This window comes from Ascaphus truei, chromosome 13, assembly GCF_040206685.1.
Source record: "Ascaphus truei isolate aAscTru1 chromosome 13, aAscTru1.hap1, whole genome shotgun sequence".
NCBI lineage: Eukaryota > Metazoa > Chordata > Amphibia > Anura > Ascaphidae > Ascaphus > Ascaphus truei.
The window spans coordinates 24,544,242-24,557,533 of NC_134495.1; the positions used below are offsets into that span (position 1 = coordinate 24,544,242).

The 13,292-nt window shown below is 42.6% G+C and overlaps 1 protein-coding gene across 4 annotated transcripts in view; it reads left to right on the forward strand.

Annotated features, from left to right (window-relative positions):
* The window catches only part of MYO18B (myosin XVIIIB), a 345,583-nt gene that overhangs the window by 80,040 nt on the left and 252,251 nt on the right, over window positions 1-13,292 (forward strand). For all 4 annotated transcript variants that reach the window (XM_075568959.1, XM_075568956.1, XM_075568957.1 and 1 more), the window contains one exon: window positions 9,052-9,196. In XM_075568959.1, coding sequence (XP_075425074.1) covers window positions 9,052-9,196 — 145 coding nt within the window. The remainder of the gene's footprint in view (window positions 1-9,051; window positions 9,197-13,292) is intronic.

Below are 13,292 nucleotides of genomic sequence, written 5' to 3' on the forward strand. Positions count from 1 at the left end.
GAGAGAGGGGGAGGGGTGAGGAGAGAGAGAGGAGCGGGAATATTACATCCCGGGCAACGCCGGGTCTCTCAGCTAGTATAAAATAAACGTAAAGAGAGGGTGCATACCATTCAATGATGGATACAAAAAAAATTAACAACAGGACAGTCACTCTTATACTCCCAGAAAGTGAATATATATATACTGCACCGACACACTTTATTCGAGCAAATACCCGGTATGTACCTGGCAGATACCTGGAATGCGCCGCTCCTCACCTCTGACAAGCCCCGTTGCGTTTGCCTTCCCAGCCTGGGTTCATGCCTGGCTGATGGGCGGCTGATTTGTTAAATTATAATGATTAGGATTTAATAGGCTGCAATGCTTCGCGTGTCTACCAGATGGCATAAATTCATGAATTATAATGCAGTATATATATATATACTGTGCAGTATTGCAGCCAGCGGGAATAAAATGCTTCAATCCCTGCCTAGAAAATAACCCAATATACTCGGGCAGAAAACAGTCACAAACCTCAATACACCCGGGTATACCCGAATTCGTGGGACTAGCCGAGCTCGAATAAAGTGTGTCGCCAGTGTATCATTTACGTGAATCACTATCCGTATTTGAAGTGTGTGTATATAAATATATATATACATACAAATGAGCATACAGTAATATTTCCATTTGCTATTTGCCTTGCTATGGAGGGTTTTTGTCACTTTTTTACTCACATAACTTCACATATACATATATATATATATATATATATATATGCAGTGGAAGTGTATTGTGTGTATTTACCTACACACTCACTCCACATTTCAGTAACATACATATACATCTAAATAATATTCACATATACACGTTTGCTATAAATGGAATTATTACAATTTTACATTATATACACGTGCAATGAATGGAATAAACACTGTAATAAGTTTGAAATCGCCTATCCGAGCTGCTATGCATGGCTGATCCCTTTTCTCCAGCTTCCTTGAATGTACTCTATGAGGAAGATCATGTGACCAGATGCTAGTGCACGTTTAGAGAGAGGGAGGGCAGTGCTGACAAAGGGGTGTGCCTGGGTTTGTGACAGGACATGAAGGGGCAGTGCCTTAGCAAATGCTTGTTAAAATAGAATACAAGAAAATTGGTCTTTCAAAGTTGTTTTTTTAAAAACAGAAAATGCTAAAAGTATTATTTCTTACTACAGAACTGATTTATTAAAAAAAACACACATGCAGGATATAGACTGAACTGCAGCTTTAAGGGAATTCTCCCCGCTGCTGCAATTTCACTGTGTTCACGTATCTGCTTTTGACAGCACTAGCTGGACCCTGGATATTGGTGTTGACCAGCTCCCATGCCCTGTTGCTGAGTGAATATTGTCACTATGGTAACACAGGCATTTGATCTGCAAATCTCCTGATTATGTATCACTTGATACTTTGTAGCATTAGGATACTAGCATGATAATGGTTCTTCCGCATTAGCCAGTTTCAATTAAAGTTCCTTTCAATCACTGTCTGGATCCCTATTCCTGTGCAGAAAGAAGAGGGAGAAAATGGCAGAGTAGGGTAGATTGAAGAGAGTTCTCCCCGGTCAAACCGCCTTTCTCACTCTTACAAAGTGCACTGGTATGCTAAGATTAGCCCAGATGACCCCCCCCCCCCACCCCAAGGAACATACTGTACAGCGTTTGTATTGGAGGCACCGGCATTCCCTGCTAGCTACACGTTACGTTTCGCATCACACAGGGCGCTTCAAGGGTTCTACAATGCCAGTTTAGTCCTGGTATAAATCAGCAGAACCTTTAGTTTATTATAAAGTAGAACATCAGAGAGCAGTGCAGTTTGCTGCTTTATTATATCGTCGTTGTAGAGGTAAAACATTAAGTGCCCTTCCTGACTTGGCATGTCTTGACATGTCTATTGAAAAACTCATTAAGTGCCTATTTAGTCATTGTTCAGAGTTACCAAAACATAAAACGCATTAAGTATGATTTTGAAATAGTGTCGAAAACAACATTTAATCACCTTTTTCCTCAGTACTCAAAGAATGTCAAATGACTTTGACCTCTACTACGACAATATACAGTATATACGTTATTCTTTATGCGTTGCTTGAGAATGTAGAAAAGGTATTGTAGAGCTCAATATGTAACAAGTTAAATATCATGCAGCTAACTTTCCTTTAAAGTTGTTTTCTAGTGCCTGTGAAAAGCTGACTCCCCAGTGAGAGTATTGGGGTTTATTCTATAACTGGGGGTAGCCAACGATACTATATTATTCTTGTATGCAGTGTATACGAAGCAGGGTATTTATACATGCTGCAGTAATGAGTCCCATTGTCTGGGGTCACATACAGCTGACACGGGGATGGCCACCAGACTCTCATTTCGAACACGTGATGTTACCCCAGAGCCAGACTTTGTCCCCACATCAGTGTTAAGAGAGACACTTGGCAAGTGATGTTTTTTTTTTTAACCTGCACAGTGCCCTAAGGAAATGCCAGCACTCTCATGGCCCTTGTGACATTTCCAGAACATTATGGGACATTTTTACTAGGCAGCGCTGCCCCACAAGACACTTTCCAGCACGTCTTCGTAAACATGGCCCTTCACCAACTACTCAAGTAAATGGGCTGTACGGTGTGTTCTGGCACAGAAGTTGTCTTATGGAGAAGCACTTCATAACTTTTATGGGCCAATTGCAACCTCCTCCTCTGTTCCTGACCTCAGGAGATGGTTTAGGACACTGTACATCACGTGGTCCCTCCTTGCGCTGTTTCTTGGGCTATTAGAGCAACAACCAAAGAAAAAGGAACCTAGTAAGGGCACTCTAAACACATGGTGATATGGTGAACACTTTAAAACATACACTTTATTATAACAATTAAAAAAATGGGTGATAAAACTAGAATTAAACGCTTGGATCCTTAAAATATGAACACGAAATGTGGTGTTCTGGATCAATGAGAGGATGACTGCAAATATCGACTACTAATGTATGAGCAGTTTGGACCAGTGGGTATGGTAGATCACTGTCCAGATGAACCAAAACACCCTATTGTTCACTACTGTAGCGGCATGTGCCAGCATATATAAACCCTAGTAAACAAATGTACAGCATTCAAGCATATAAAGGGGACCCTAGCCAGGTCTGCCAAACAACAGTGAGGCAGTATGACTGGCTAAATGGATAGGATCCTGGCCACTAGTGGTGTAACTGGTATAAGGCTAGAAATGCTGTAGATAAATAAATGTAGGGTATATACATAATCAGCTCAATTTCACTGGCTATAAATATAACCCTGGGTGAGGTGAAGTTGAGTCTAGGGTACATAACAATAAGTCCCTATCCACTTTGTGGGCATAACATACTGGGCTCACATACTTAATACAACGGTGGGGCTGACTCAGATAAGGTAAGTATATAATCTGTTCAGCGCCTCTCATGTAGGTGGTGTAATGGTAATGATAGTAACCAACCTATTAGTAATATCTGTGGCGTGATAAACAGTACTGATCCAACACCAACTCTGTTGTCAGAGTTGATCTCTAAAGGATCAGTACTCAGTGAGAGGTAGGATATATAGATACATGGTAATGCTGTAATAGGACAAACAGCTTACTGCTACCGTGTGACAGCAGGGAGAGCTATTAGAGCACCTACTTTTGCGGTGCGATTACCGAGATCGGTCCATTGACGTTAATAACATAACAGCGACCAGAACCGCTCCAGCCCTTAGGTGAACGACTCCCATAATCTTATTGTGGCCACGGTTCTCCAATTCATCTTATCCCCTGGTGGGTGATCTTGGTGGTGGTGAGGGGTTGATTAGGTGCCTGCCAACACTGACACTGCCTGTTGGCATGCCCTCAATCCCTCGCTCTGTTCCCAAAGGGGTTACACTAACACCTTTCCATCTTGCAATTGGCATGGATCCTGGAACACAAGCATTGCTCTTTTCTTAACCTTTCGTGCTTGGGCTTATAATACACCAGCAAGGCTGTCATGAATAAAAACTGCTTTGTATTGCGAAAAAAATAAATGCTATATGTATCATTGTGCTGCACCTGTTCCGTATCCATTCACATCTATATTATTATCTTTTTTTTCTAACACAAAGACGATTTTCAACTGAGCTGCATATTGAGATTACAGCCCAATGCACATTTTTCTTTTAATCCAATTCACACCTCGGGGGATATATAGGAGTTGAGTCATCAACAGATGAAGCGCGGCTCTTAAATGTGCAGTTGCGACAGGATGGAATTGGTCACACAGCCATGTAACACCTGAATACATTGCCAGCGAGAGAGACACTGAAAAGGATGCTCTTTAATAAGTCATTTTAACAGCTAAATACAGTACCTGCAGGATGCTTTGCCTCTGAAATTATTTCATGAAGGGGTGAGATACCCAAGAGAAATGTAACTGAGAAGTTCATTTATATACACTAACCAGATAAGGGTATACAGGCATACCCCGCATTAGCGTACGCAATGGGTCCAGAGCATGTATGTAAAGTGAAAATGTACTTAAAGTGAAGCACTACCTTTTTCCACTTATTGATGCATGTACTGTACTGCAGTCGTCCTATACGTGCATAACTGATGTAAATAACGCATTTCTAACAGGCTCTATAGTCTTCCCGCTTGCGCACAGCTTCGGTACAGGTAGGGAGCCGGTATTGATTTTCAGGACGTGCTGACAGGCGCATGCGCGAGCTGCTGTTTGCCTATTGGGCGATGTGTCCTTACTCGCGAGTGTACTTAAAGTGAGTGTCCTTAAACCGTGGTATGCCTGTACAATAATTATTAATAGTATAATTTTCCTTTATAAAAACCACAGAGTTGTACATAGACCTTCAGACACCAGTTCCTCCCACACAGATTTTAGTCGGCTTTGACACTAGGATTTAAACCAGGTTCACTTGGTTTAAAGGCAATGAGACTACACCGTCTACATCTAATTCGGTGTAAACCTATGATTACAAACCATGGAAGTGTGTATTGAATGTAATTCAACCTGCAACTGTATTGCTTTGCCTGTGTGTCATTAACCAGTGGACTAACTGAACTCAAGTCACAAGTGCTTTATGTGTTCATCCATGGATAAATTGTGGGAGGTCAAAAGGCAGTTCCCAGCTACATTTGGTCTAAAATGATTAGGCGAGGGGATTGTCTATGGGGTAGATACTCAAAGCTCCATTACATCTGGGATACTTACCTAAATAGGTAACGTCCGTTAGTTTCCCTCCGTTTATCTCCAAAGCTAAATATATGCAAAATCAATGGCTGTCAGTTAGCTCATTAGTATACGCTTTGTGATGGGAGGGGCAATACGGCTCATATTAATAAAGGTTAAAGCCCACTCATTGCCCCTACCCATCTGATGGATGTAAAGGATCACCCTGTACACCCATCTGTCTGTGGCTCATCTGGCCAGAATTTTGTGTGTTAACCCTAACAATGTATTCCTTTGTTCCCTGGGCATGCTAGGCTGGTAACACACTGTTAGCTGTTTCCACGAGGGGGTTAAGGACAAAGGAGAGTGGGAATGGGCAGTTCTTTTATCTGGGATGTGTTGGTCCGAACAGCGGAGCCATTGTCTGCCCAGACAGAGGGGCGCCTATCTCATCAAGAGATAGCGAGCCGGCATGCTTAACACCATGACCAGTTAGCACTGCCTTGCGGTAGCTTCAGAAGAACGAAAAGACAAAGCGCATCAGGGGTAAATATTCTAAAAATATATTTAGATATCATATGTTGCTTCCAAAACGTACAATTCATAAAACATGGAGCTCCATGAAGAACTGTTGATAGAATTGATCAGAAACCAGGTGCACCATGCCCCCAAACCATTGATCAAGACCTAGAGCTTCTGGGAACATCTATACGTAACAACGTGGTGACATACTCTGACGGAACCTCAACGCGTTTCACACGTAGAGCGTGCTTCAACATGGTATTAAGCTTATCTTACCGAAAAATGGAGTTACTTATATCAGGTCCCTGAATAGTTGTTTAATTAAAGTAAACAAAGAGAGGAGAGGAAAAGAACTTTGTAAATAATGATACGATAGTCAGCTCATACCTAACTGCGGCCATACACTTATCCAGACCCTGTAAAGACCTATTTCAGGGTCTGTGTGAGTAACACCACATTTTGCCATGACCTAACTAACATTAAATCCCTTCGTTAACTATAATGAGGTCTGTGGATAAACGTTATTAAAGGGAACACATCTATCGCATATCATTAGAACTAACGTCCTTTATAATAACACAAGGGCTCGTTACAACTGAAAACATCACTTAACGCAGCGTTACTGAGCGTAGAAGATCCCTGTTAGCACTTAATGATCGTATAGTTGATACAAGTATTGAACGGACTTCTGAGTCTTCGGTGTCTTTGGAATACCGTGTTGAAAGTTTAAGCAAACTTGTCTGTCAATCAGTCATTGTCCATTTCACATGGACCCAAGTAGCCGTGTGCGGTTTTATTCCTGCAAATCGGCACACATACCATGTTACTGGCAACAATCCGTGTGTTGTATATCCAGTAACCTATAGGCACATGAGCCGCATCTTTTTATGCTATTTCTGAAGTCCAGAAGCAATTTTCGACTCGGCATGCAGTCTGACATGACTATGTCAGGGATAGTTGCATTTTGCTCCATTATTTTATCAGAATAAAGATGAGGAGAGTTATTTGTGGAACTGCGATAGTGCCAATCGGCCCAAGGGAACTCTGAACTTTAATGGGGGTTTCTGTGCGATAGAGCCCAGATCAGCACTATCAAAGGTTTTTAATAGATAACCCCGCCTACGTAACTCAGAATAACCGGCACTGTCGGAGCTCCCCATATAGGAAACCCAGGTGAGAAAAGTTGGGACGAAATGTTGTGTTCTATAGAAAGGAGGAGAGGGTGAAGGGGGCTCTATTAGATGCAGTCCCCAGAAGGAAGTAAAGGCCACAGCAGTGATATGTTAAATACATTTATACTAGGTCATTATTTTGTAAAAATCAGAGAAGTGCAACTAATATATATATATAATATATATATATATATATATATTTTTTTTTTAAATGGTATTCTCTGTAGTGATTCTAACCATTCTCTTGTTCTATTGTATTGCTCTGAAAAGAGTTTTTAAATTGGTAGAAAACAACTAGTGTGTTAGTTCTGTATTGTCATACTATATACTGTATAAAGCTGAAAAAAGTACATTTACAGTGTACCGTATATGTTGTTTCGTTGGTAGTGTTTTTGGCTGTAACATTACATTAGGGTAAGGGGTTAATTCTTTTACGGTAGGGTTAGTGTTAGTATTAGGGGATTTTAGAGTTAATAGTGGCAGAGAGGGGATGGACCTGTTTGTCCCTGCGGCGAGGTCAATAGATTATTTAGTGCTGGTGCTTTATAAGGAAAGAGATTAAACGAACGGTCTCTTTATTTCTCCCATTAAAGGAGCAGCTTTAATATTCATTTTTTTTTACTTCCTGTTGCAGGGTCAAATGCAACAGCACGTGGGTTTCTGAACTGACTTGTTTATTTAACCTCAAAAATATGGCATACAAAAATACAGCTTCTTTTCAGCAAACATAAACAAATAGACAGATCAGTCCTGAGTAGGGCTTTTCCCAACAAGGGCTGTTCAATGTTCAGAGTCTTAATATAGCAAACAGGGATGATAAGAAAGCCAGACCTTTACAGCAAGCAGTTTTCCTCCAGAATTCCAGTGTGTCTCACTGGTTCAGACAGCCCAGCATGGGCAGCCTGGGATTTTAAAGCTCCTTAACGAGGCAGCTGGGAACTGACCAATTAACAAGACCTTTTCCCAGCTGAGTTTTAACCCGGTCACTGCTGCACTGCAGACCTAAACATAGGTCTGCCAGGCATATTGCTGGTGTCTTATATTCACCCTGTTATACTTCCCTTAAAAGATTTCTTGCATTTCTAACGCTGTCAGTTTTTTTGTTTTTTTATAAAAAAAGAATCTGATGCTCCATTCAGGAGAAATAATCGTGTGAAATATTAAGTGTCAGGGACGTTAAAATGGAGCTCTCTCCAGAGCCCGGTGCCGGCTAAAGGTTATCATGATAACCGCAGAAGCTAGACATGAAGGAAATCAGGATTTTGAACACGAGAAAAAAAATAATTGTTAATAATAAGAGTGGGACATTCTTGAGGATACTAACGTTGTATCAGTTGAACTCATAGGATTCTGTGGAGGATTGCGGCATTAATAATCTATATTGAATACTGAGAGGAACAATGTTAATCATTTTCTTGCATTATATTGTATTAAAGAATGTCATTTAAAGCGCCAATCCATGCGGGCAATTTTTCTTTTCAACATATGGTTGAAGCAGGGGGTCTCCGGACTGAATCCCATTAATTTCATCTCCGGGAACCCCCTATTTCCGGAGATACAGACTTCAGTAGGGGGTGCCAGTAGCTGCTCTGCTTGGCTAGCAGGGTTCACGTAATGGCAGCGTTTCAAAGCTCCCGCGCCCTGCGGGCCAATAGGAATTTGTGACATCATCAGGTTCGGCTTCCAATTGGCCCGCGGGAACTTTAAACTTTGCAGAGATACCATCATCCCCTATGGAAGTCTGTATCTCGGAACGCAGGGTGGCCCCAAAGCTAAAATTAATGGGGTCCAGCGCCGGAAACTGCCTGCTTTAGACCTATGTTACAAAACAATAATAATAATAATATAAAAACAAATAAAACATGAATTGCTGCTTTAATCTGTTGAATTAGCCTTATCGTCTTAAGACTCCTGTCAAATTAAAAAAAAATAGCTACCCACATTCGTTGTATTTATTGAAATTCCTACTGTATCTACATGTACAGCCTGCAAGTTCCCAACATACGTATTATACTGTAAGCCACGCTCTGAATATTTACACCTGATGTCTGGTGCCTTGGTCAGGGTGTCCTATTAGCATTCCTTGTGCTTCTGGCTGTTGATCCACAGCAATAATATGAAAGCATTGTTTTCACATGCGTTGTTAATGCCCTTGTCCTGTTGGCTCTCTTTCTTCCTAGCCCGAGGAGAAGCAGAAGGCATGTGCAGCATTTGTTCAGCTTCAATCTGCCATGGAGGCTCTGGGATTCACAGCGAACGAGCAGAAGGCCATTTGGCGTGTACTAGCAGGCATCTATCACCTGGGAGCAGCAGGTGCATGCAGAGGTGAGGGGCGAGACTTACAGCCTTTTTTTCTTCCTTGCCCGTTGAATGTTCCTGAACTAAACACATTGAAAGAGTTGACAAAGTCTTGTAGAGATGGAAACGGGCCAACCAGCGCTACTGTACTGTACCCAGCATGTATTATATCAGCCTCTCTGCAAAGATCAACTCCATAGCTTTCTGTTTCCGGAACGAATATCTCAAACATGCTCCATATAAAGACAGAGAAGAGGTTTGATATTAATTGGGTAACTTTTGTAGTTGATGTAATCTAACTTGCCATTTTATGCTTTCTGCACCAATTGGTGGCATATTCTTAATGCCATCTCTCTCTCAAAGGAGCAATCCACCCTTACTAACCTCCATTCGGTACTGGATTAGGACCGGCAGGTCCTCAGGAGCTGAACGGCACTATTTTGAGCTCCGGCAACCCCCATGTTCTCAAGATACTGGTGAAGTTGCAGGGTTTTTTTTGTTTTTTTTTAAAGAGGATTTAAATGGGCGTGCAATATAAAGCCACAACCGATTGGGCCAAGATTTTGGCAGCCATGCTGTTTCCCCCGAGGAAAGTGTGAACCTGGTAACTTCACGGGGAAGTATCTTGGGAATGGAGCTGAAAGTAGTGGGGTTTGGATCAGGGGGACCCCCAGTTACCACCCTGTCAGAAAAATGGGAAGCGGGGTTAAAAAAAATAAATAAAAGTAGGTGGCACTGCTCCTTTAAGGACCTACAGTATATGGCACCAAGGAAGACAATCCATATTTTTTTGGGGGGGGGGAGTGTCATCCTTGGCGCCATATTTGTCCTTTTTGCATCCAATTCTGTTCTGGTTTAGGAGACAACCAGCTAGATCAGTTAGGCAGCCTTTGGACTTCAAGGACGATTGGAATTTAATAGCTATTACGTATTCATCACATTTAATATTTTATTTAACTAGTGCTTTTTCACGAATGTTTCACTGCACTGCTCCTTTAAGATAGTAAATTGTGTTGTTGGGACGTTGGACAGTTTTTCGACACATTCGCTCTTATTCCCTCTATCAAACCCACTGACTATCAAACCCTTGAATAATGTCAAAGAGCAAGGCTGTTCTTATAGTCTTCTTTAATACTAATGTTTTCCCTCTATCTGTGTCTGTGATGTTGGAATTTGCAGTATTACTGGAATGCACATACAATTGTAAGCAAGTCTTAACATTGCAAAGCCTTTAACGGAACCTCTCAGAACAGTCCCCGAATCATTGTACTGCTCTTACTAAAGTCACATTCATGTCATTTTAAATATCTAACTTCATAACGAGGATTCTTTGGCCAAACATGATGCAAATGACCAAACCGTGCCAAGACAAAGAAGCATGGTAAGATCGAACTGGTCAGTGTGTTGTTATCTTGGTGGATCCTGGGATCCTGTTGCCAAGACCACAGGAGTTGGTGTATTCTTTATTCCCAGGATCTGCTATACCTCAATCTGGATGGGGCTCTCTGACCCCATGTGGCAGCTCTTCATCGTAATTGTGAGTGCACCTACCTCCTCTGTTCTCTGTTATCTTGGTGGGTCAGTTTCGGTCAAGTAATAAACGGCAAATAGGATGAATAATAAAACCTGAAGAATTTAATGACTTGTGGCCCCATTAAGGATTCCAATTTATACAGTAGGTATAGGGCAGGGCTGCTCTACTTCCAAAAGTAACGTACCAAACTGGTTACCCAGTGGCACTGGTGGCTGCTTGTTTATACTTGGTCTACGGTGTCAGCACATGAAACAAACGAACAACAATATTGTTACGTACCTCACTCTACTACCCTTCATGTGCCCTTTCTCCCTCGCACTGTTTTTTCTTTTGCCTTCTATCTTCTTATTATAATAACTTTATTTAATATACCACTTTTCTCCCAATGGGACTGTAGAGGGAGAGGGGGGGTTGGCCCGGTATTAAAGGGGTTGCACCCCATATGGCCACCGCCTGACCTTACCAGGGAGGCAAGGGGTTAACTGGACTGCGGTCCAGGAATGTGGCTTACACCTTGTCATGTCAGGAAAATGTATGTTCCCCTGTTCCCATGTTTCATTATAATCCTGTATTTTAATGTTTTAAAGTGCATTTCTGTATCTCCAGTTCTGGAGGTCGCAGAGAGTTGATATTTGGCCAATGTGTGGAGTCACTGTAGGCATTAAGAACTGGCAAATTTCGACCCACTGAGCCCACCAGAATGGAACTTATTAATATGTATAGATATTAAAGTGTTTATGTATGGTATTTTGGATCTGCTCTGAAAATGCAGACTCCATCTGCTATGCTAATAGGTCATGAAGGGCAGCCGGATGATTGAGCATAAGCACTGTGATCAAAAGTTAACTGCCCTGATTGTTTACACTAGGAAACAAGTACTAATCAACAGACTCTGCCACTCTAATTGTTACCTGAGGGCGGAGAATCATCAAACTGGAGTGGTTTGTAAGTGTTATGTCTACACCTACAAACAATGCAGATCCTACCAGATAATTCATTTGGTAGACTGATCGTCGCCCCTGATTTAATTATGGGGCTACAGAAATAAGACCCTCACTGTCCCAGTGCACATGGGCTAACTAGCTGGAGGGCATGGGTTAATCTGTGTCTCCACGTTAGGGATTGGATACAGATAATTGTTCACCAATAGTCTGTATTCAATGTTAAGAATAGGGTTACACAGGTGTATAAACTGTCAACCCTACAGTTTTTAGTTGTTCTTCTGATTCCACCTGGAATGTCACCGGATTGCTGGAGAATTGCTAGCTGATACTTCTCCATCCCCCAACCCTAAGTAAGTGTTAACTTCTTGCATGTTAATTGTACTATATTGCTGTGTTCAATTTTTTTAAGGAATAAATTATATTTTATTATATCTAAGCCTCGTTCAGTTCAACCCAGATATTTGGTGTTCATTATATCTTGTCATAAGCTACCGTGACAAGCTCTATAATTAACTGGTGGCAGCGGCGGGATTGAACTGAACCTGTATTACAGTGTACTGCGGGACCCTGTAATATAGTGGGAACTCGAAGGGAATTGCGAATTCCTGGGACTAAAGATATTGAACACACAGTAGTGCAACAGTTAACACAAGTTGTAACACCACCTCACTGCTGCGACCGTGAACCATGAGCGAGGCTGGAGGCTCATCCAACATGAGGACCCAAGCTCAGCTGAAAGACAAGTGCCGTGAATATGGACTGCCTATGAGAAACAGGAGGTCGCAGACATGGTTGACGCAATCGGTGACTATGAAGCCCGGCTTGCAGAGCCTCAGGATACGGCTCAGCTTGCCCTTTTACAGCCACCCGGAGATCAGGGAAGGAACCCAGTGCCGGGGCGGCGGAATCTCGGGGAGGGAACGAGTGCACCTCCCGGGAACTGTGCAACAGGAGGGTACTGGTTGCTGCGGCTACCAGTCCGTTCACCGCTGAAATGTTGGCACTGATTACTGCGTGGGGAGACAGAGGGACACCGGAGGAGCGGCTGCAGTTTATCACTATGGCAGTGAACAGACCCGCTTATTGCCCCCCTGTTCAATCCAACAAAGATGAACTCAAACTGGAGCAGCACAGTCTCACCAAGTTCGTGGAAGGTACTGATCAGATTGCAGTTTTCTAAAGAACTTTGAGACACAGTGTCGGCGGTACAAAGTGCTTCCCCAGCATAGGGTTGCACGTTTGGACCCCTTACTGTCCGGCTTGGCTAAGCAGACGATGATGGCGCTTCCAGGTGAGTATGCTGATGACTATGAACACCTGAAAGAACTGTTATTGTTTCAGTACGGTTTTACCCCTGAAGCCTACCGGGGCAAATTCCGGCAGGAAGAGAGGCAGCCCCTGGAGTCCTATGTTACCTACGTGACCCGCATGGCTTTGTACGGGAGACGCTGGGTGGAGGGCTATGAAGCACGGACTTACCAACGCCTGTTGGACCTCATCTTTCAGGAGCAGCTCATGCAGCAGTGCCCGCCGGCGGTGAGGGCTTGGGTGTACGACAAGAAGCCCAAGACTTACCAGGAGGTGGCGATGCTTGCAGACGACTATGTGGCCAGTCGAGCCCTGATGACCGCCAAAGCAGAAGCCG